The 22470-nt window shown below is 45.3% G+C and overlaps 3 protein-coding genes across 5 annotated transcripts; 2 read left to right on the top strand and 1 right to left on the bottom strand.

Moving 5' to 3' along the window:
* Window positions 1-5198: 5198 nt before the first annotated feature.
* LOC146300049 (uncharacterized) lies at window positions 5199-9490 on the top strand. Its single transcript, XM_084683184.1, is given in 6 exon segments — window positions 5199-5976; window positions 5979-6041; window positions 6957-7327; window positions 7436-7768; window positions 7805-8612; window positions 8811-9490. Coding segments are annotated over 6 exon segments (3033 nt in total).
* A 2680-nt stretch (window positions 9491-12170) lies between these two features.
* Window positions 12171-14246, bottom strand: gjb9a (gap junction protein beta 9a). The gene has a single exon (XM_084683282.1). The coding sequence runs from the start codon at window positions 13820-13822 to the stop codon at window positions 13001-13003; it is 822 nt and encodes a 273-aa protein (XP_084539408.1). The 5' UTR covers window positions 13823-14246; the 3' UTR covers window positions 12171-13000.
* Window positions 14247-16522: 2276 nt separating this feature from the next.
* ptp4a2a (protein tyrosine phosphatase 4A2a) lies at window positions 16523-20614 on the top strand. Of its 3 annotated transcripts, none has more exons than XM_084679750.1 (8): window positions 16523-16652; window positions 16990-17134; window positions 17492-17712; window positions 17971-18093; window positions 18265-18357; window positions 18489-18619; window positions 19209-19283; window positions 19846-20614. In XM_084679750.1, exons 3-8 carry the CDS (start codon window positions 17587-17589, stop codon window positions 19955-19957), a joined length of 660 nt encoding a protein of 219 aa, XP_084535876.1. In that variant the 5' UTR covers window positions 16523-16652; window positions 16990-17134; window positions 17492-17586; the 3' UTR covers window positions 19958-20614. The 3 variants fall into 3 exon arrangements, with proteins under 3 accessions (XP_084535876.1, XP_084535896.1, XP_084535887.1); XM_084679770.1 differs by having other exon boundaries at window positions 17975-18093; XM_084679761.1 differs by lacking the exon at window positions 16523-16652 and adding an exon at window positions 16707-16872.
* Window positions 20615-22470: the final 1856 nt, after the last annotated feature.

Consider the following 22470-nt stretch of genomic DNA (forward strand, 5'->3'; position numbering starts at 1 on the left):
TAGGGTTGTTATTTCAACAATTTAACAATCATCTGGAGACATGTTTTCCGATTTAGAGTCATCAGAGAGCCATTACCACATAGGTCACCATTTCTGACGGCCGTCAGAATGTGTGACCCACCAAAAATTAAAACGATTTTGTAAGAATGTGTGTTCCCACCGTAACTAATTCCCAAATGTATTAATACTTCGAAAGATGGTTTGGGGTAGTTATTTAATCAATTTAACACTAATCTGGAGCCATTTTTTTCCGATTTAGAGTCATCATAGAGCCATTACCACATAGGTCACCATTTCTGACGGCCGTCAGAATGTGTGACCCACCAAAAATTAAAACGATTTTGTAAAAATGTGTGTTCCCACCTTAACTAATTCCAAAATGTATTAATACTTTGAAAGATGGTTTGGGGTAGTTATTTTATCAATTTAACACTAATCTGGAGCCATTTTTTCCGATTTAGAGTCATCAGAGAGCCATTACCACATAGGTCACCATTTCTGACGGCCGTCAGAATGTGTGACCCACCAAAAATTAAAACGATTTTGTAAGAATGTGTGTTCCCACCGTAACTAATTCCAAAATGTATTAATACTTCGAAAGATGGTTTGGGGTAGTTATTTAATCAATTTAACACTAATCTGGAGCCATTTTTCTCCGATTTAGAGTCATCATAGAGCCATTACAACATAGCTCACCATTTCTGACGGCTGTCAGAATGTGTGACCCACCCAAAAAATAAATCGATTTTGCAAGAATGTGTGTTCCCTCCGTAACTGCTTCCCAAAGATATTCAAACTTCGAAAGATGGTATGGGGTAGTTATTTCAACAATTTAACACTCATCTGGAGAAATGTTTTCCGATTTAGAGTCGGCATAGAGCCATTACCAGAGGTCACCATTTCTGACGGCCGTCAGAATGTGTGACCCACCCAAAAATTAAAACGATTTTGTAAGAATGTGTGTTCCCACCGTAACTAATTCCCAAATGTATTAATACTTCGAAAGATGGTTTGGGGTAGTTATTTAATCAATTTAACACTAATCTGGAGCCATTTTTTCCGATTTAGAGCCATCAGAGAGCCATTACCACATAGGTCACCATTTCTGACGGCCGTCAGAATGTGTGACCCACCAAAAATTAAAACGATTTTGTAAGAATGTGTGTTCCCACCGTAACTGCTTCCCAAATGTATGGACTTCGAAAGGGGGTTTAGGGTTGTTATTTCAACAATTTAACAATCATCTGGAGACATGTTTTCCGATTTAGAGTTGGAATAGAGCCATTACCACATAGGTCACCATTTCTGACGGCCGTCAGAATGTGTGACCCACCAAAACAATAAAACGATTTTGTAAGAATGTTTGTTCCCTCCGTAACTGCTTCTCAGAGGTATTAAAACTTCGAAAGATGGTATGGGGTTGTTATTTCAACAATTTTACACTAATCTGGAGGCATGTTTTCCGATTTAGAGTCGGCATAGAGCCATTACCACAGAGGTCACCATTTCTGACGGCCGTCAGAATGTGTGACCCACCAAAACAATAAAACGATTTTGTAAGAATATTTGTTCCCTCCGTAACTGCTTCCCAAATGTATTAACTTCGAAAGATGGTTAACACAAAGAAATTGAGGCAACGTGTACATTTACATAAATACTCCTCGTTCAGCCATTTTGTATTTGATTCAACTGTCTTAAGTAAAGTTTTTAAATGCATCAATGATACACATCTGTACAAACTTCCAAGTCAATTTGACGAAAGAAAAAAAATTCAGGTCGACGACCTTTTGAGCTATTGAGCCATTTCACAGAATCGAGGAAAAATAATAAGAAAACCAACAAAAACAATAGGTTTCCTCCTACCGAAGGAACCCTACATATAGCTGCAAGCAGCGATGAAGGTTCATCTGCAAAATTGCAAAATATTATAAACATGTACACTGTAGAAGAATGAGACTTGAAGAACAAGAGAGCAAAACTACTTTATGTTTGGCCAATAACAATAGGCTGTGGTAACCAAACTATTTTGGTTTTTGCTTTTTTTGATATGCCGCACTGCATGCTGAGTACCCAAGGGTACTGACACTGATTATCTAGCTGTGCTCCGACTGCATGATATGAGTATTAGTTTTTGGTCAGCTTTGGGACAAAGGTTAAGAAACAGTTGACATTTCAAGGGGAAATTGCTTAAAATTGTGCATGGTATTTCAGAATGATGTTGTTAATCAAAAGGTTGTTGGTTCGATGCCAAATGACGTTGTGTCTTTGGAAAAAGCACTTCACCCTACTTGCCTCAGGGAGAATGTCCCTGTACTTACTGTAAGTCGTTCTGGATAAGAGCGTCTGCGAAATGTAAATTTAACTTTTGCTAGAAAAGAGCAGACATCTCCATATTATCTCAGGTTGTTCATTGTGACCAAAAGAACACATAAAATAACACACATGATGGCAAGACAGACCCTTGGCATGTTAGGGGGGGAAATTGCCTGATATAATGTGTATCCCCTCTGTAACTTCTTTGTTCATTGACAGACCTGTTGCCTTTTAGGGGAGCAGTTACACATTATATAAGGTGAAAAAACAACCTGATATCATGTGTATCCCCTGATTCCCTTCTGTAACTTTTGTTACAAAAGAGCAGACATCTCCACAAAAAAAACATATTTATGTAGATAAATGTGTCCCTTGTTAGTATGGAAAACCCTGTTGACTCTTCCACGTCGCTATTTTTTCCATTCAAGAGGTGAATTCGAAGTGCTTCTCTGAGTGCACGCGCGTTCCCGCGGCCAGGGGATGCTAATCCTGGCGGGGATAAGTGCCTTGGCACAACACCGGCAACAAGTAACAGCGTTGCAGTGGATGTGGGGGAGGAGCAAAGTGAGCTGAGCAAAGTGAGAGGAGCGGTGTTTGCACAAGGGAGATGTGTACTGCATGTAGAAAAGAGAAATTGAAACTTAAGTATCGATCTCATCACGCGAGTATCGATCGATACTGATACCAACGTTGGTATCTATACTATCAATACTTCGATCCGCCCACCCCTAGTTCGAACCTATACTTGTCCGTTAACGTCTAATGCGGCTTATCATTGATGAAAACATCAAAATGTATAATGGATAATCTTTTATTGTGATTTTCCGTTTACTCTTTGGTTAGATTAATCAAAGAATAAGAACACCACTAGCAAAAGTCCTGGTAATCTTAAACATGTCAACATCAGATAATTTGAAGAAGAACCCCGTTGTGAGAAAAATATCTATTTTTCAAACTCATCACTTCATTTATAAATATTGTCATGGTTGATCACAGCAACTTGTTCTCTATGGTAATGTGAGTGAAGAGGCGTTCTCCTTGTGCTTGAGTGTGTTTCACTGAGTGGGGTATTGATCACTGCTGCTGAGGTGTGTGGGTGTGTGAGTGTGTGTGTGTGTGTGTGACTCCTGCTTCTGAGAGAGCCATGTTACATGACTGTAAATCGTCGGAGGAGAGGAGGGAAGCGGAGGAGAGGAGCACGGGGAGCCAGACCACGTTCTCACAGCATGTGTGGAAAGGGCAGGAGTGGGAGGGATGGGGCACAGGGAGAGTGGTACAAGAGGAATAGAGAGCGAGAAAAGAGTTTGTGTGGGAGAGATGGAGGCAGAAAGGTACTGTCGATGTAAAAGATGAAAACAGTATAGAATATATTTCCGTCCAGCATCTCTCAGCACTGCAGGCTGAAACTGCAGCCTGCCATAGAAATAAATGAATTATTGTTTTCTCTTCAGTGTTGATTCAGCTTTATGTAACTGCAAGGCAGTCATTTAATGTGTTACCTCACCTTGGTGGGATTAGATGTAGTGAATTCATTCCTTTGATGCTGTCCTTATTTCTGCTTCTCCACTCCTGATTTCCCCTGCTGAAGCTAGTCTGGTGAGGGAATGGAAGCCTGCTGAGGTCAAACCTAAATAGAGAGAAAAGGGGACAAGAGTGAGACAGAGACTGTGGGAGGGAGAGGGAGAGGGAAAGCGAGGGAAAGAACTAGACAGACAGAGAGACGGGGAGAAAGAGAGAAAGTTGGTCTCGAGCTGCTACAAACCACTTAAGCTCTGGAGCAACCGAGGAGCATGGGGGAGGGGAGGCTGTACTTGTGTGCGAGAGAGAGAGAGAGAGAGAGAGAAAGAGAGGGAGGGAGGGAGGGAGGGAGGGAGAGAAAGAGAGAGAGAGAGAGAGAGAGAGAGGGAGGGAGGGAGGGGGAGAGAGAGAGAGAGAGAGAGAGAGAGAGAGAGAGAGAGAGGGAGGGAGGGAGGGGGAGAGAGAGAGAGAAAGAGAGAGAGGGAGGGAGGGAGGGAGGGGGAGAAATAGAGAGAGAGAGAAAGAGAGAGAGGGAGGGAGGGGGAGAGAGAAAGAGACAGAGAAAGAGAGAGGGCGGGAGGGAGGGAGAGAGAGAGTGGGGGGTGGTTTGCGTTGGTGTTTGAATAAGAGACCATTTGTCAAAAAATCACTTTCTCTGTCAGCCTGGATGGTTAACATTGAATCTGCAGCTCCAGCTCTATAACGCGGAGAGACGCCATTCACTGGAACTCAGAGAAAGATGGATTGATTAATTGATCTATCGACTGCCACGACGATGACACTGTAATGGACCATATTTCTGCATTGATAACGTACAAAATGGAGACTGCTGATGTAGGGACCCATCTCAGGAGATGATGCAGAGGTAGAGGATGGAACAGAAGGAAGAGAGAGAAGGAATGGACAACCATGAAGACATGATACTGAACAGATGAAGCTACATTTCACTGCGCGGTTCTCCAACAGTTTGTGGAAAGCAGATGTTGAAGGTGCAACATGTGTTGTTTTCTTTTGTACGTAGAAACAGTTCTCTCCCTGTTTGTGACTGAAATAATTTCTCTCTTCCCCACTATTTTGCATTGGGAGATGTAGAAATCTGCTGTACTGGTGTTTTTTTCCACAGATGAACATCTTCAACAACTGGAAACTGTACTCGAAATAAACATCTCCCGTGTTTAGAGATCGTCGTATTTTTGGGGTGAGGAAATATTTTTGAATCTCACGTCTACCTTTTAGACTTGGAACCACTTTTATGGTCTACCGGTGGACCTCTTACAGGCCCATATTAGTTTGAATCCAGGGGACAGGTGTAGGCACGACCAAGGAACACGAGAAGAGAAGGAGAACAGAGACAGAAAAACGCCACCATGGGGAAGCCTCTCAGTCGCCCGGGCTGCTTCCGGCAGAGTCCGTGCTGCTCGGAGAAGGGTGGCGTCATCGAGGTGGGCGACGGTTACGGGGACGGCTACGTTCCTCAGCGCTCCATCTATGACACCATGTGCATCAACGAACAGATCGACCACGGCTCCTCCCACAGCACTCTGGGGTCGCGGGGAGGTCAAGATCTCTCCAGGAACGGGTCCCTGGGCCGCTGCACGGGAGCGGGACTGGGGCTGCCCGACATGTTCGACCCGCCGCGCTCCACGTCCGCCTCTATGGTTCGTCGACTGGACGAGAGGGTGATCTATGACTCCCTAAAGTTGGGCCAGGAAGGCCAAGGGTCCCTGAGGTCTCCTGGGGGGTTTGGGAGGTCAGTCTCCCCAAGTGTGTCGTCCATTTCGGCTCCTGGAGGCTCGGGGTCCACCTCGAGTGCGAAGAGGCACCATCACCATCCGCACCATCAGCACCAGGAGGGCAGCCGGAAGGAGAAGGACCAGCTGGGGAGGCACTCCTGGAAAGTTCTGACCCCGCCCAGACATCTGGAGTGTCTGGAGCTGTCTGCAGGGGACATGATGGAGAGGAGCTTCCTGATTCCAGGGGGCCAGGGTGGGTGCATGTCCCTCTACCCCCACAGCAGCAGCATGACCTCCCCCCTCATCTCCCCCTTCTCTGGTTCGCCCCTCTCCTCAGGATACCACACCCCGGTCTTCTTCTCTCCAGCCAAGCACCGCCCCTCCCAGACCCAGAGTCTGAAGATGTCGCCTCCCCCCTCCAGCCTCGCCTGCCCTCCCAGACCCAGAGTCTGAAGCTCTCCCCGCCCTCCCACCATCGCCACTCACCCAACTCACCCCACTCCCCCTACCGACACCAGCATTCCCCTCATCGACCTCCACACTCCCCCCATAGGCTACCCCACTCATCTTATGGACACCCCCACTCCCCTCACCCATCATACCCACCCCCCCACTCCCCTCACCCATCCTATCCACCTCCCCTCTCCCCCCACCCTCCCTACCCACCTCCCCTCTCCCCACTCTCCCCCCACTCTCCTTACCCCCCTCCCCTCTCCCCCCACCCTCCCTACCCCCCTCCCCTCTCCCCTCACCCATCCTTCCCACGTTCCCATTCGCCGCAGCCTCCCCACTCCCCCCACCACCCATACCACTCTGCCCAACCACTGACCCAACTCTCAGTTAAGAACCTTCAGAGAGACGTAAAGGAGAAGGAGAGGGCAGAGAGGGAGAGGGCGAGGGCAGAGAAGGAGAGAGAAAGAGTGGAAATGGAGAGAGTGGATAGGGAGAGGGCAGAAAGAGAGCGGGAACAGCGAGAGCTGTGGAGGGAAGAAAGAGAGCGGGAAGACAGGGCGAGACTGAGGGCAGAGAAGGAGAGGGAGAAGGAGAGGGAAAGGGAGGAAAGAGACAGGGAAAAGAAGGAGAGGGAAGAGAAGGAGAAGATGGAGAGAGAGAGGGAAGAGAGGGAGAGAAAAGAGAAGGAGAGGATAGAAAGAGAGAGGGAAGAAAGGGAGAGGACAGAGAGCAAGAGAAAAGAGAAGGAGAGGAAAGAGAGTGAAAGGAAGAAAGCAGAGAGTGTGAACGAGAGGGCAAACATAGATAAACAGGAGGTTGCAAGTGAGAAAGGGAACACTGACAAAGAAAGGCACTCTTCATCAGAGGTCCAGGGTGAGTTTGGACCAGTCAGAACCAAACCCCTTGGCTCAGTAATGGGACCAGACTCCGTCTTCCCAGAACCAGACCAGGATACCACCCCCCACCATCCAAGACAGATACCCCCAGGACCAGGACCAGGGAATGGGCCTGGGGTCGGACCTGGGATGGGCTCTCAGGGGATGGAGTCCACCTGGCCTCGCAGGCTCATCGTCAGGAAGAGGACAGTGAGACAGGGAGGAGCTGTCCACAACCTCCCCATCCTCCCTCCGCTCCCCTCCGTCCTGGCCCAGGCAGCCCTGGATAAGAAGAACCTGCCGCGTCTCACTCCCTTCACCGAGCACCAGACCAGCATTGTGGGGCTCCTGGGACGCTCCTCCCTGAAAGAGCAGTCTCTGGAGCAGTGGAGGGTCTTCAGAGAGTTGGAGGAGCCCAAGAAACTCTCAACAAAAGCAGACAAGAAGGAGGACAATGGCAGGGGAGCGGGTGGTAAGACCAGGGTCGGGGGATCTGAGAAATGCGGGAAGACGTCCAGAGGGTTGGAGAGCAAGAAGAAGAAGGAGGAGAAAGGAAAAGAAGGGGTGGAGAAGAATGAGAAAGGAGTGATGGAGAAAAAAGATGGAGGAGGGCTGAAGAAAGATGAGAAAGGAGTGATGGAGAAAAAAGATGGAGGAAGGATGGAGAAGGATGAGAAAGGAGTGATGGAGAAAGAAGATGGAGGAGGGCTTAAGAAGGATGAGAAAGGAGTGATGGAGAAAGAAGATGGAGGAAGGATGGAGAAGGATGAGAAAGGAGTGATGGAGAAAGGAGATGGAGGAAGGATGGAAAAGGATGAGAAAGGAGTGACGGAGAAAGAAGATGGAGGAGGGTTGGAGAAGAAGGAGGCTGAGACCGTTCATATTAGGGAGGAGAAAGAGAAAATGGAGGAGAAGAAAAGAGAGGTGGAGGGAGAAACGGTGGCAGTTGATGCAGAACAGACGGTTGTGAAAGAGGGAAAAGTTGGTGAGGGGGTGACGGTGGAGAAGAGTGGAGGAGAGGTTGTGGAGGAGGTGGAGGGGTGGGACACCGTCCTGGACATGGTGAACACCTTGTGGGACGAGGGTTGGGGGGGTGACTCGGACTTCTGTACCGGCTCGCTCAAAAACTGGCCCTTGCTTAGACCCCCCTCTGGGTTCGGGGGTTCCCACCCCCCCTCCAGTGCTGCTTCCGAGCTCTCCCTGCAAGAGCTGGAGAGGAGGGCCAAGGAGGTGGAAGTAGAGCTGGCATCTGTAGACCACCTGGACCTCTCTCACTGCCAGCCAGATCCACACAGAGCCCAGACGGCAGGCCAGCTGAGGGATAAGCCCGGGATGAGGAGAGATCCAGGGGACCAGAGCAGAAGCCAACCCAGCCTTGAGCTTTTCCCCCTGGGCTCCTCCTCAGATACCCAGGCCTGGTCTGGAGGGAAGGAGGAGAAGGAGCCGAAGGAGGAGAAGGAGGACGGGTCTCCAGATTCCAACCTGACTCTGGAGTCTGACTCCAGCGGCGTGTTCATGTCGCTGTCCAACCCCAGTCACACCAGCCAGGAGGAGGATGGTGGGTCAGACAGCGACCGGCCCAACACTGAGTCCGACCTCGGAAGCTCCACCTCCCTGGACCAGGACAAGGAAGAGCTGGGCGGCTTCAAGGAGTGGGGGAGGGAGGAGAGCTCCGAGCTGCAATGGTGTTACCCCTCTCTGCTGAGGGCCTCCTCCCACTGTGAGGGGGGGCAGGGGAAGGAGGCAGAGTTGGAGGCAGAGCAGAGGGAGACCGAGGGGAGGGAGGTGGGGAAGCAGGGCGAGGAAAGCAAACCTCTGGACAGCGCAAAGGGAAAGGAGAAAACCACCACCAGAAAAGGCGCGACCACCGCTAAAGGAAGTGTGAGGCTGGCGGTGCGTGGCACTGCCATCCTGTCAGGGGCAGACTCCCCTCGCCCTCTGTCCCCCACCAAGCACGCACTGCGGCGCTCGGGCCTCGACAGCAGCGACATTGACCCCTTTGTGGCAACCGACAGCTTCGTTTACCTGGCTGTGTCCGCCCGCCCCGTCTCCCAGGCCGAGGTCACGCCCACCTCCGAGGTCAGCCCCGCCCCTCCCTCCTCCTCCCTGCTCAAGCCCGGCCCTCACCTTGATGAGGGCGACTTCCTGTCGACAGATAGCTTTGTGTACCTGGCAGGGCCGCAGTGTCAGCGGATGGTCAGTGAGGGCCACTCCCCCTACAGTGGCTCCAAGGACTCTGACTCTGACAGCACTGGCTCTGGGGTGGGCTTCGTCTTGGGCTCCGCCGCCGGCGACGGCGACAGCGACAGCGACGGCGACAGCGACTCCGACATGTCTGACTCTGACCCGGCCAGATCCAAGCCTAAGACGGAGCCCTCCTGGGAGATGTGGTCGGAGCTGGAGCAGGAAGTCCTGTCGGAATTGTTTGCCGAGGCGGACGGAAAGGGGGTGGAGCCAGTTGCAGACACGACACAGTGCGAGCTGACCAGGAAGGTGACATGGCAGTTCAAGCCTTCTATTCAGACAGGAAGTAAAAAAGATAAGGAAGTGACATCGCAACTCTGCCAGGAGGAAGCTGGAGAGATGTACACTGATTAAGGGCTGTGTCTCATCCCAGGAAGTTGTGTCCCTCCTTTCTGTCCCTACCCAACCCCTTTGCAGTTCTTATGTCAGTGACTGGACAGGTGTTAATAGTATATGGAGTAATGTTTGTGTTTGCCTGACTTCAGTTGATGACAGCTCTGTTTTACTGGGATGAAGTCCCACTACTAGGTGTGTATATAATTTGCACATAATTGCTCAATTATCAGTCTAGTTGAGTTGCAGCCCAGTCGAATCAGAACTACTGAATGTAAGGGACAGTGATTAAGCATGCTGTCCCTTGAGTATCTGAATGATAGTTGCCTGGATATTCAGCAATACACAGTAACTAGTCAAGACAATCTGTGTTTAAAGGCTTATTTTCACACACTATATTTATTCCTTCAAGGATCACTCCAATCATAGTTTACCAAAGGTTTGAGAATAACTGAACAATTAACTCTCAACAGGCTACATATAGGAGGGCTGCAGTATAGTGAGGGTGACTGGTCAGAAGGTTGTGCTGCTGTTTACTCATCAACTTTTGTCACCGGCTAAAAGGCTAAACAGAGAACCCATGAAAATCTGCTACTGCTGCTTTATTGAATGTAATTTTGTTGTATCCAATGTTTCATATCAAATGAGATGCTGCCATGAGCCAAACTTTATTTAGATGATTTCAGATTTGTGTTTGTATTTACAGGTGGGAGGAGGTTGTGAATGTGATATTGGAGCAACACACCTTTAGATTTGCAATATCAGTATATAGTGTTATGTTTCTTATATATTAATTTTGTGATGGAGTTATATTTAGCAAATACTTTAAAGAAACCAGGTTTATTTGCTCAAATATGTACTAAAGTGCTCTGATGTTGGATAGACATTTAATGGCTCTGACCGCTTGGGGATGTCTGTCCAGACAGTGATGGATCTGACTACCAGATGAAAACTCAGTGATACTTTCCTGTGATGAGGATGTACATGGAACTGTTTGTAACCGACCGTTTGAGGAATTGTTCAATCATTGTGCAAATAAAGATTACTGTCGGTCAAATGTGACACGTAACCTTTTGGTAACCTAGCCTCTATGACACACACACTTACACACACATGCTCACACACACACACACACACACACAGACACACACAAACAACTTCAGTGTGTATTGGGATATAGATGTAAGGCATGATCTCCTGGAGAAATGTAGGTCTGTCTGTCTATTTCTGTGCAGATTAATTAGATCACTGTGAATAAGGCCAGGGAGGGGCAGATGGAGGGAGGTGGGGGGGTCTTGGGTAGAGAGAGGAACACAGCGGCTGTTATAATTAATTGTTAATTTATGTGCCAGTTACAACACACAAGAGGACCAATACACATTATAAGGAGGAGGAGGATGTATTAGAGAGAGCACTGCTTGTCCACACTCCATGTTTTAAGCCAATTATGAGTTATCTTAAATAATTGTTGTTTTAGAGTGTGTAAGCATTTCAAAACATTGTGTTCCGTGTGTGTGTGTGTTAGAGATAGAGAGAGAGAGAGAGAGAGAGAGAGAGAGAGAGAGAGAGAGAGAGAGAGAGAGAGAGAGGGAATTGTTGGCAGACATTGATCAATGATATGTGTGTCGTTTTCATGTACACTGATGCATGTGTGGTTTGTTAACACCCCAATCACAGTCAAATACATTGAACAAGACATTATGTTTGAACTGAATCTGTGGTAGCACTGGCATTGCTGCCTTATTGCTAGCGTGTTTGTATCTACAGTTTGTGTGAAATGATGCCTGGGCACATGTGTGGGAGGAGAGTGGGTGACTCATGTTGTTGACTATCTGCCAGGTGCCTCAGAGTCAGTTAGACTAACACAGATGAAGGCTGTACTGAAGCCTCGACACTAAGCTCAAATCGAGGCATTGTCCTTTTGTTGCTATGGTCTTCCCATTTTCAACCCAGTGGTATGACATTTGACAGCCCATAATTCCAACAATACCGTTTTTTAAACCACCTCTGCCATATTGTAAGAGGTAATGTCTCCTTGTTTGATGAATCAGAGACTCCTGGACTGTGTCCATCTATTCTGAAACTCTCCTCACCATTTATTTGTTGTCGGTGGGTGTTTGAGTGACAGGCAGACCGAGGGCACGGTCGCCATAGTGATAAGAAAGCACAAAAGGAGCTGTCTCCAATGGTGAGATAATAGGAGGGAGAGAGAGAGAGAAAGAGAGAGAGAGAGAGAGAAAGAGAGAGATGATAGAGAGAATGATAGAGGGTGCATTTGAAGGAGAGAGATGTAGGGAGCAGATCAAGAGGTGTGTATTATATAACAATTTCATATAAAAGCACTGGGCTACAGAGGAAGGTTGCTATTTTAAAATGAGGTTTCAACTGAGAGAAAGAAGCAGTGTGGGCTGCATAGAACAAAATCTTTATGTGTATGAGAGAGAGGGAGAGAGAGAGAGAGAGGTAGATAGAGAGGTAGAGAGAGAGAGAGAGAGAGAGAGAGAGAGAGAGAGGTGTAACTTTTCGACGTAACAGGGATGCATCTTAATTCCATAAATATTCCATGAGTTTGGTCTATTGTGATTTCAATTCCTTAAAAATTGTATAACTCTTCATTAACCAAATCAAACGACTTCAGTTGACTGCAGTGGAAATGGGATTAGTTACCTTGGTAGCACACAAAAAAACTGACAGACAAAGAGAGAGAGAGACTTTTAATATAAATACTAAATACATAAATACTAAAAAATCTATGGGCAGAACATATTTAATTAATGAATATTCAATTAGAAAAACATCAGCAAAAGAACCTTTTTCTAGAGATGAGTCACTTCAACCCTAAATGTCTTTCCATCTGTGACTGACTTCAATTGTAGAATGTTTGTATTGCTGCTCTCTCTGAGTGACAGAATGTGCCGTACTGGTTTCAGTGAGCTGAAACTCATTGATAATGAGTACTGTAAGAACTCAAGGTCGTTATGTATGGCTGTATTGTTCATTCGGCCTATTGCTGAAAAATCAAGGTACACAACATGACATTTTGGTAAACAAATGGAAACACATATCATGACACAGTTATACAGTTTTATACATGTGTGCATTCAACAGTCATTTTTTAGATGGTCTTTCATCAGGCGATTCCTGGATCTGGCACAGTTCATGTTCAGAAGTCTAGAAGCAGTGTATGTGTGGAACACAGTCTATGATGATCAGACGTCCAGAGAGCATTTGAGATTACAGTCAGACTTACTGTTTAAAGACTTGAGAATCCTGTACATGATCTTGTCCTGAAACAGGTCCAAGCCATTGTATCTCACATGCTAGATTTGCATGTTGTTCAACTGGTTTCATGGTATTCATAACCTATTACTCATCTTTCAGCAGTATGTATGCCAACAATTATATACAGTAAACTGAACCGCAAAAAGCTTTCTTAAATCATGTAGCCTACCTATCGACAATTACATTGTGGCTAATAATGGTAACTGGAATGCTGGTGTGGACTGGGAACCCAGCCAGGCAATAGGAAAACTACAACAAGGAAGTAGCACAAGCAGCTGCCCCCTGCTCTCTGTTCTTCCTGCAGAGACTCTGTTGGCTGTATGTGAGTGTGGGGTCCACCCTGAGGGCCTGCGTCCTCGTCGGGGCAGTGGCGGTGAGCTCGTGGCTCTCGGCGTAGAGAGTCCTCTTTTTTTTCTCGCGTAACACAAGCACCTTCTGAATACGTTTCCCGACCAGGTAGAACATCTCAAAGATGCACATGAGTATGCACAGGGCAGAGGACACCACCATGAACAGGGTGAAGATCTTCTTTTCGGTGGGTCTGGAGATGAAGCAGTCCACCGTGTTTGGGCAGGGATCCAGAGAGCACTTGGACAGGCGTGGCATGTCGTAGCCATCGTAGATGTAGTAGAGTATGTAGAGGAAGGCTGCGTCCAAACTGGCTTTGAAGAGCAGGCTGACCAGGTAGGTCCACCACAGCCCGCCGCGCTTCTTCCCTGGGTTGGCGTAGAGGTGCGAGCCCTCGTGGAGAACCGTGTACTTTTTATCCCTCTCCTCGCGGTACTTGACGTGGGCCACCACCATGAGCGAGGGGCAGGTGACGAAGATGAGTTGCAGGGCCCACAGGCGGATGTGGGAGATGGGGAAGATGCTGTCGTAACAGACGTTGGTGCAGCCGGGCTGGCGCGTGTTGCAGACAAAGTCCTTGCTATCGTCTCCCCACACCCGCTGAGCGGCCACGACAAAGACCATGACGCGCAAGATGAAGACCATGGAGAGCCAGATTCGTCCGAAGACGGTGGAATACTTGTTCACCCCACTGAGGAGGCTTTCCAGAGCGGACCAGTTCATCCTGCCTGGCAGGGGACTAACACACACACACCGCTGTAGACACGCACACACACACACACACCTGTAAGACCGAGGAAAGAAAAAGAAACCTTAAGCAATGGGATTAAACAGGGTCCTGCCAACCTGGTCACATACACTCCTCTCAAACAGGTTGTCTACCCTAGTTCTTAACACATTTCCCTTAGCCCTTACATTTAGTCATTTAGCAGACGCTCTTATCCAGAGCAACTTACAGTAAGTACAGGGACATTCCCCCCGAGGAGTACAGTGACATTCTCCCCAAGGCAAGTAGGGTGGAGGGCTTTGCCCAAGGACATGTCATTTGGCACGGCCAGGAATGGAATCGGCAACTTTCTGATTAATAGCCCGATCCCCTAACCGCTCAGCCATCTGACCCAAAGCCCTTAGTCTTGCTGAAATACCCAGGTCCTTACACCTCACCAATACACTTAGTTTTGCTTTGGAACAAGATTAAAATACTGAATAATGTTTTACAAGGTTGTCTGTTATAAAACAGAACATGGTCTGGATTGCAGAAAGGAAGTGGGTTGCTTCCAGCCCCTGGGCCCTATTTTGACACACAGATTTTTTAACAAGGTTAGTAGATTTGTTTATGAGATGAAGCACAATGGGCCCCCCACATTATGATCAAGAGATTGGCAGAAATAATTCAAATCATTTATCTTTGATTGAACTCTGGGAAACACCCACATTCTCCAATGGATATTGGCAAGTCCTTATTAGTGGGTAACAGTTTTGATTAAATACAATTCATAGGATCAAGCTGTAACTCCAAGCCGCAAAAACTTGACCGAACTTGGGGATTTAGTTTTAGCTGTTTATATTTCCCAAACTAGGACACGCTCCATGAAAGGAATGTGGAATGCTGCAGTGACTCATCATCCTCCTGTGCTTAATGGGGAGCCTAAACAAAAACCTAAACAAAAGCATACTATACATAAATAAACTAAAGCAGCTGTTGTTGCAACACACCTCTTTAATTTATCCAGTGGGATTTGATTGATTGGGTTTATAAGTGCTGAAGGCACGCTGGCCTCAAAACCCCATAAATCTCTGAAAACTTTCCACAAAACAACCAAATGTGTCTGTCCGTCTGTCTGTGTCTGTCTTGGAGTGATAAATCCTACATAGGAACTAGTTTTTGTTTGAAAATAAACAAAAGTACTGGCCTATATAGGATTACACTACTGGAAACATAAACTTCATGTTTCTACGTTACAGTATCTGTGTTTCAAACATGGTTTCCAGGTTACCTGCACTAAACAGATTGCCGGCAGGTGTGCTTCACAGGAATACAGAAACTGTAATTAAACATCCTAATTTCAGCCACTGATGGGTGTTATATACAATTACGACATTATATAAAATGACTAACCAACAGTGTTACTGTATCTAACTACTGTGGTAGTTTTAAAAAATATATAAAGACAGTAGCTTTTTGACTTGTATTTAGCTGTGCTTAGGAAAACATGTGGTGAAAGGGTGGAGTATATTCTACCCATGCTGGTTTATATCAAACCATTCTAATCACTTCAATTATGTTTTTAACAGTCTTTGAGGAAGAGTGCGCACAGTCTAATATATGTTTTCTTACTAGATCCAATAACATAAAAAGTGGTTGTTTAATGAAACCACATAGAAAGGTTTACATACTCATGGAGAACTAGTAAAAACTAGTAAAAACTGATAATAATTAGGACAAATACTATACATGATAACATTATATTAATTATACAGTTATGTGCTTGTTATTTGCCAGAGCTGATAATACATTTGTTTAATGAGATCAGACATTCGAGACACTCTTCCTTCTTAGAGACTTTCAACCAAAGCGAAATACAAATACTTTCCTTTTATATCAATACTTAATAAGCTTCCATTAGCCTATAAATAAAGATAAACAGACAATAAAGCCATCTTAAAATACCTTACCTTGGGTGTAGCAAGGATTATATGAAATCAGAGAACTGAAACAGAGCAGGAAACTCTACAAAGCAAACTATGTCTTCCTCCCCTGAAATCCTGTCAAACCTGATATGGAGGGTCTGCGTCAGAACAAACTTTACAGGCCCCAAGCCCAGGTGTATGTATGTGTTGCTAATGGCAAAGGTGAAAAATTGTTCTCTCCTAAACACAAGGTGGGTGTGTTTATCTATTCATGAGATGCTGGCTTACCACAGAAATTCAAGCTGCTCTGGGATCGTCTTTATCACGGAAACAAGAGCGGACTTGCCACACCTACACATTATACATACCACGCACCTGAAAGGACGAAGAGTTGTTTCACCTATCACCTAAGGGTTGCGACTATGGAGAAAGATTCCTTCCTGTGTATTTCATGGCCATATTCAAGACAAATGGAAAAGATAGCTACGACTGGTTATGATGCACTAATATTAAGCATCCAAGTATCATCAGTATCATCAAGTATCAGTATCAAGTATCAGAATTAGTTAGACTATTGTACATTTCTACTTTTTTTTAATGTAAGATCCATGTATGTTTATTGTATGCACCTTCCTCCCACAGTAAATTCATTTTTTGTGTACACTTACATGGCGAGTAAACCAAATTCTGATTTTGATCTCTGACTTAGAACAATTTTTTTATGTCAAACATGGATAATAACGTCATCTAGTGGTGAATGTGGGAATACACGTAGCTTTACTGTCGTAAACAGATTTCTGGCAGTGCGGTCACATGACATTCTGCCTAGTAACCTCCAAGGTTTACGCGTCTGTCATCGGATGTGTTATCCTTGTCTTAAATAGTGATACTGGGATTTCAGCTATCGCCTAGCACCGTTTTTGTAAGTAAATAAACAATGTTAATGCTATACATTGTCTGGATTGTGTAGTTTGCCCAGAGCTCTGAAAGTGTATTTTTTTTTTATGGCTAAGAAGACTGGCTGTTGACTCCCAAAATGGCTTCTAATCCATTCTAACCGTACTGTACTGTTCAGTACTACGGAAGAAGCTAGCGCTAGCCATAGTAGGCTGGGATCTAGTGTACATTCTGGTTGCTGTCTGGTACTGTGAGCTCACAAAATGTTGGATGTATGTTGCATAAATACCGGTGCTTATCTGTATTTAAAACATAGCTTTTCTCTAATCAAGCTATCTCTATGATTTCTTTCTTTTCGGTAGTCTCTTAAACCGGAGCCGTTAGCCGTTGCCAGGAGCGCTGTGCCACTGTGAACGAGAGAGAGAGGATCAATGGTCGGTCTGGAACGCGGGGCTGTCACATCGCCTTGTGCACGCTCAATGAACACACCGTTCAGCTCACACGGCGGTTTGTACAACTGATTTAATCATGGGTCTTAACAGTCAATGTATCGATAATCTCTTCTGGAAACATCACGACATAAAACGTACGTCTGGGCTGCCTGGATCACCTTGGACGACGACATTAGATGGGCGGGATAAAGCGACATTCTTAGTGCATTCTGGCCTTGGGATAATAAATAATTATGTCCCGTTTTTGAGTCCCACAGAACAATCTCTGTGTGATGCTAATGGATGCATAGTCCATTATTATGACTGTGGATCTAGCAGGAGCAGCAAGGACTTCATTATTAGCTATTAGCATGAAGGTAAAGGTTGAGTATAACTTAAATAAATCTCTGTTTCTGATTCATGTATTTCACAGGTTGCACATTTATGGCGATTGCGAGGGAGGGAGGAGACTTTTGCCAGGCACAGCACCTGCTGATTGTGGACAAGTGAATTGGGAGATAGCCCTGTATGAAGGCAAGGCCCTCACTGCCATCCAAAGATCAGCCAAACCTTATGAAGACTAGCCAACCCGAAGCCAAGCAGCAGCGATACAGGAGAGAGGCTGCGCTATTCTACTGCCAGTACATGCCTAGGGTAGAGCCCAGCCAGACCCTCAGCTGCTTAGTCCTTCTTCCTCTCTTCTTCCTCTCTGCCATCTCTCCATCCATCTTTCTGCCCTTAATGGGGTGATTGGGAGGTGGAAGTGTAAAAGATAAAACCTCTTTTCTCAAATTTTTCCTTCCTTATTGCGCTATAGGCTTGGCAAATTGTAGATTTTCCTAGAAGTTTTTCCCCCTCATCTATCTACCCCATCTTGGAACTCTTTTTTTAATCTTCATCCTCTCCTGGAAGACAGCTGTCGTTCACCTGCCCGTCAACATGAATCGCCCTGCCCCCGTCGAGATCAGATATGACTGTATGAGGTTCCTCATCACACACAACCCCACCAACTCCCAGATGGTCAAATTCATAGAGGTACAGCGGAACAGACATGAATATGAATGAAATGCTTTCTACGTTAACGTGTTCATCCCAGCCTGTGTAAATATCATCTCTTATGGTGTGATTCTCCTGTTTTAAACATGATATGCAACAACGTGACGCATGATACAGTACTGAATATGTATTTATTTCCTATGTGTTCAGGACCTGAAGGTGTTTGGTGTGCAAACCCTTGTGAGAGTGTGTGCTGCAACATATGAGAAAACCCCAGTAGAACAGGAAGGGATCCAAGTCTTGGTGAGAAAAACACAAGATAATCCCCTTATGCTTTCATAAAAAAAAAAAACATTTTGGTAATGGCTTAAAAGATACCAACATAGCCATGTTTTGCCACGATCCATTCCTCTGATGTTTTTTGGGGTTTTCAGGACTGGCCGTTTGACGATGGCTCCGCCCCTCCTGAGCAAGTGGTGGATGATTGGCTGCATCTGCTCCAGGCCAAGTTCAGAGAGGAGCCAGGTTGCTGTGTGGCCGTGCATTGTGTGGCAGGCCTGGGCCGGTCAGTGAAGCCAGGCTCAGATAGATTATCTGCTCTCCTGTGTGTCGTTCCCTGGGATGGTCTGCATCACACTGGCTTACCTTCAACGTAGCTTATCTATCTTATCTTCTAAGCTTCTAGCTGCTTGTTTTGTGCTTTAATACTAGCTTATATTCTTATCTTCATTTTGCTAACCTTCAAAATCTGGGACTTTCATCAGACCTGCCGTGAAGTCCGTCTGAGCTATTTTAGGAGCATATTGCCTTGACGCCAGCTCATCTCCCTTGTTCCAACTTGCCTTTAGTTTTGATCTCATCTCATGGTATTGTTCAGTCACCTGCTGGTGTCTGGTTCGTGCCTGCAGCAGTGTTCTCTAAACGAGTTAATGTCCAATTGTCTCCTGTGCTGTAGAAACCGACTTCACAGCAAACGTCAAAGTGTTCGGTTTAACACCAGGACTCTGGAGTTTTAAGGATGATTAGAGTGGACCCATACTTCTATATACTATACACTCAAGTAGTAAAACGAACGTTCCTCTGAAATGAGTACTTTGAAAAGGGTAGCGTTCCTGTATCCCTCTGGTTGCTTCACTGTCTGTGTCTCTGTGCAGGGCTCCTGTTCTGGTGGCACTGGCCCTCATTGAATGTGGAATGGAGTACGAAGATGCTGTACACTTCATACGACTGTAAGTAGTCGTTGTCTGACCATTGCTGTATGGCACACAATGAATTTCCGATAGGACTACTAAATGTATCTATCTAAGGTCACGGTGATGGCTAACTCTTTATATATAGTATAATATTTATTGGTTAAATTAATGTAACAACAGTCCACATTCTCACATTGCTAAACACAGTTTGGTGCCAGCAGGAGAGCATTTGACAGTAGATCAAGAGGAGTCAGATGGCTGAGGGATCTCAGCTGGGTTAGGGATTCGGGCTAGTAATCAGAAGGTTGTTAGTTCGATTCCCGGCCTTTCCCAATGATGTTGTGTCCTTGGGCAAGGCACTTCACCCTACTTGCCTTGGGGGGGAATGACCCTGTACTTACTGTAAGTCGCTCTGGATAAGAGCGTCTGCTAAATGACTAAATGTAAATGTAGGTTGTATGTTCAAATCCCCCTGATACACCTCTTTGGATAAAAACAATAACATTGTCTGCTAAGTGAACACCATTTAATAAGCTTACATTTAGTTTGTCTTAGTAACACACAGTGTTCCATCCTTCTCTCTCACCTCCTCTCTCAGTAAACGACGCGGAGCTTTCAACTCCAAGCAGCTGCTGTACCTGGAGAGCTACAAGCCCAAGATGTGTCTTCGCTCCCGCGACGGCAACGGACAAAACTGCTGCCTCCAGTAGTCCTGCAGCAGAATGTACTAGCTCTAGAGACACAGCACACAGTCATTTATAAATTGATTCATTTATTATTTATTGATTATTTAATTCAACCCCCCCTCCCCCATTTGAGATTAAAATGAATGGTTTCAAAGACGGTTTCCCCGAACGCAGATTATAAGTAGTCTAAGAGTAATTTTTAATAGATTAAGATGAGCCTGTAGCTGAGTTTTGGCTGCTGTAACACTGTCTACCTGCTGGTGCAAATGACCCATCCTTTTAGCGTCTGTGTACGTATGCTGCTGTTGTTGGTGTTATGACTTCTACCTTAGGCCTCATTTTTATGAAGTGTGCATATTTGTAATACATAATTTATTTATGTCTAAATGTTATCTACCTGTATTTTGACTGTAAAGCTGACAGTCAATGTGTTCCTCTGAGATAGTAAACATTCTCAAATATAGTTTTGGAATACGTTTTTTGAGAGTGGGGGTGGGTGGATGATTGAGATCCAGAGCTACATTAAATCTAAGAAGGTCCACTTTTGGCTGCCAGTAGACAAAATATTATTTTAAGAGTAAATTCAGTCATGGCCCTATTTTGGCTGGAGCCCCCCCAAAAGTTTCATTATCTCAAAACAAAAAAATACAAATAAAAACGTTTTAATATTTTAAATCTAAATTTGTTACTTTCTCTTCCTAAAACCCACTGAAGGAAACTGTTAAAAAGGATATTTTCAAAAGTGTTTTCTGGGGGAACATGCCCCCAGACCCCCTAGTTTTGCTGGGTCACAGGAAAAATAATAGGTTTTATCTAGGGGCTTAGCCCCCCCAAAAGTGTTAACCTAGATTCGTCCCTGAATTCAATGTTAGTATGTTCTCCATCACAGTGCTAAGTTTATTATCTCCCTTAATTATCACCAGATGGCAGTAAAGAGCCATCTGAGAGTTGATTGTGGCAATACAGCTTTGTAAGCCATTCTCCCGCCTTTCGATCAAACTCATCAATTTACCAATTCTTTTCATGAAATATTGGTGAATATCCTTTTCATTGCAATGTAATGCGTCTTTAGTAGACCTACATTTGGCTGAAAAGCGACACATTTGTCATTTTGACTGTCTGAAGAAGCCAGTCATGGCTTTGATGTGAGTTATGTCCGTTATGTTTGTCCTTGAAGAGGGCGCTGTCTGTCTTCGTGACTGACACTTGACCAGATTTCATTTAAATTCGTAGGCCATGTGTATATAAATGTTAGTCATATCAGTTCCTCAAGTTTGCAACTCAAAATCTGTTGGACGCCGACATACAGAGTATCCGGCTATCCGGTCTTGAAAGTCAAACTAACATTGCAGAGGTTACATTGTCCCTTACGTCCGTTTTTCTCGTCATTCGTCGGCTACAAGCAAGTTTGATCTCGTTTCTAAGAAGACTATTGCCGTGGAAATAATAAACTGCTTCAAACCACCGACTGAACACCCTATATATGATAGAAAAACCTGGGCTGTTATTGCTCAATTTTGAGTTCTTGCTTTGGATTGATTACGCATTGGAACGTGTACGTCTGCCGTTTTCACAGTCACTATCTAAATAATTAGTTGTGGCGTGTGCTCCTTTAGCTGTTAGTGTCGGAATGTCTAGCAGATTCCGTAGAACAACATGCGTCCCCTACTAGGCTGGGGGATGTTCGGTGACCAGAACGTGACCCACTTCGCCCTACAGCGTTTGCACGCACCGCCTGGGATCAAGCATCGTTGCTTTTCTATTCTGTAGTTGGCTGACGGACTGGCAGAGCTCCTTGTCAAAAAGCGTCTAGCCATCCCGTCGAGGGAGGCAGAGAAAACAAACGGAGTTTTTTTTAAGTCAACGGTTAGAATAAACATATTATCTGATTGGCCCAAGCAGTCATGTTGCCGGTAAGTTTCATCGATTTCTGATCTCTGTTTCAGTCTCATTCAATATTTGGGATTTTACTGGAACATATTCTTGAAAATCTCAAAGATGAATTCAATTCAATGTTCACTGCCCTGAAAATGCATCGTTATGGCAAGAAGAGCAATGCTTTAGGAAGTTTATAGAAATAAAATGTCCTGTTTTTGGATGCAGTAATGAAGATCATTGCTTCCTGAAGTAGTTTGGAATTTTAGGATATCGGGAAAGGGGTTGCCCAAGTAAACATAATGAGAAATTTGAGTAATCTCCATTGGACAATTATTTATTTGAGAGGATGTTGTAGGTTGTAGCTATTTCTTTCGAGTTCAAGGGGAACTGCTGACTATTAGACTCAACTAGATTAGAATCTCAGTCATCAAGGAAGCTTCAAGGAGAGTTAAAGAGATTTTAGGCAAGTTACTTGACAGCGTGAGAAAGTGGCTATCAATCTGCCCCATGCTGGAGATAATGCTGACTGAACTGAACTGAACTTAATGTACCCAGAACAGGAGGTTGGTACAAGGACATGAAACACACCAATGTTATTGTACCAGCAATCTTGCAGCCTATAGATCAACCAGCTATGAGTTTGTGTTATGTAAATAAAT

The sequence above is a fragment of the Hypomesus nipponensis genome, chromosome 3 (assembly GCF_054491055.1).
Source record: "Hypomesus nipponensis isolate SF chromosome 3, ASM5449105v1, whole genome shotgun sequence".
In the NCBI taxonomy this organism is placed as follows: Eukaryota; Metazoa; Chordata; class Actinopteri; order Osmeriformes; family Osmeridae; genus Hypomesus; species Hypomesus nipponensis.

What these genes read in the sequence shown, in the direction of transcription:
- ptp4a2a (XM_084679750.1), top strand. Translation starts at nt 17,587, where the DNA reads ATGAAGGCAAGGCCCTCACTGCCATCCAAAGATCAGCCAAACCTTATG. An exon ending in AGATGGTCAAATTCATAGAG is followed by an intron (nt 18,094 to 18,264) that starts GTACAGCGGAAC and finishes CTATGTGTTCAG; the next exon opens with GACCTGAAGGTGTTTGGTGT. An exon ending in TGTGTGGCAGGCCTGGGCCG is followed by an intron (nt 18,620 to 19,208) that starts GTCAGTGAAGCC and finishes GTCTCTGTGCAG; the next exon opens with GGCTCCTGTTCTGGTGGCAC.
- gjb9a (XM_084683282.1), bottom strand. Translation starts at nt 13,822, where the DNA reads ATGAACTGGTCCGCTCTGGAAAGCCTCCTCAGTGGGGTGAACAAGTAT.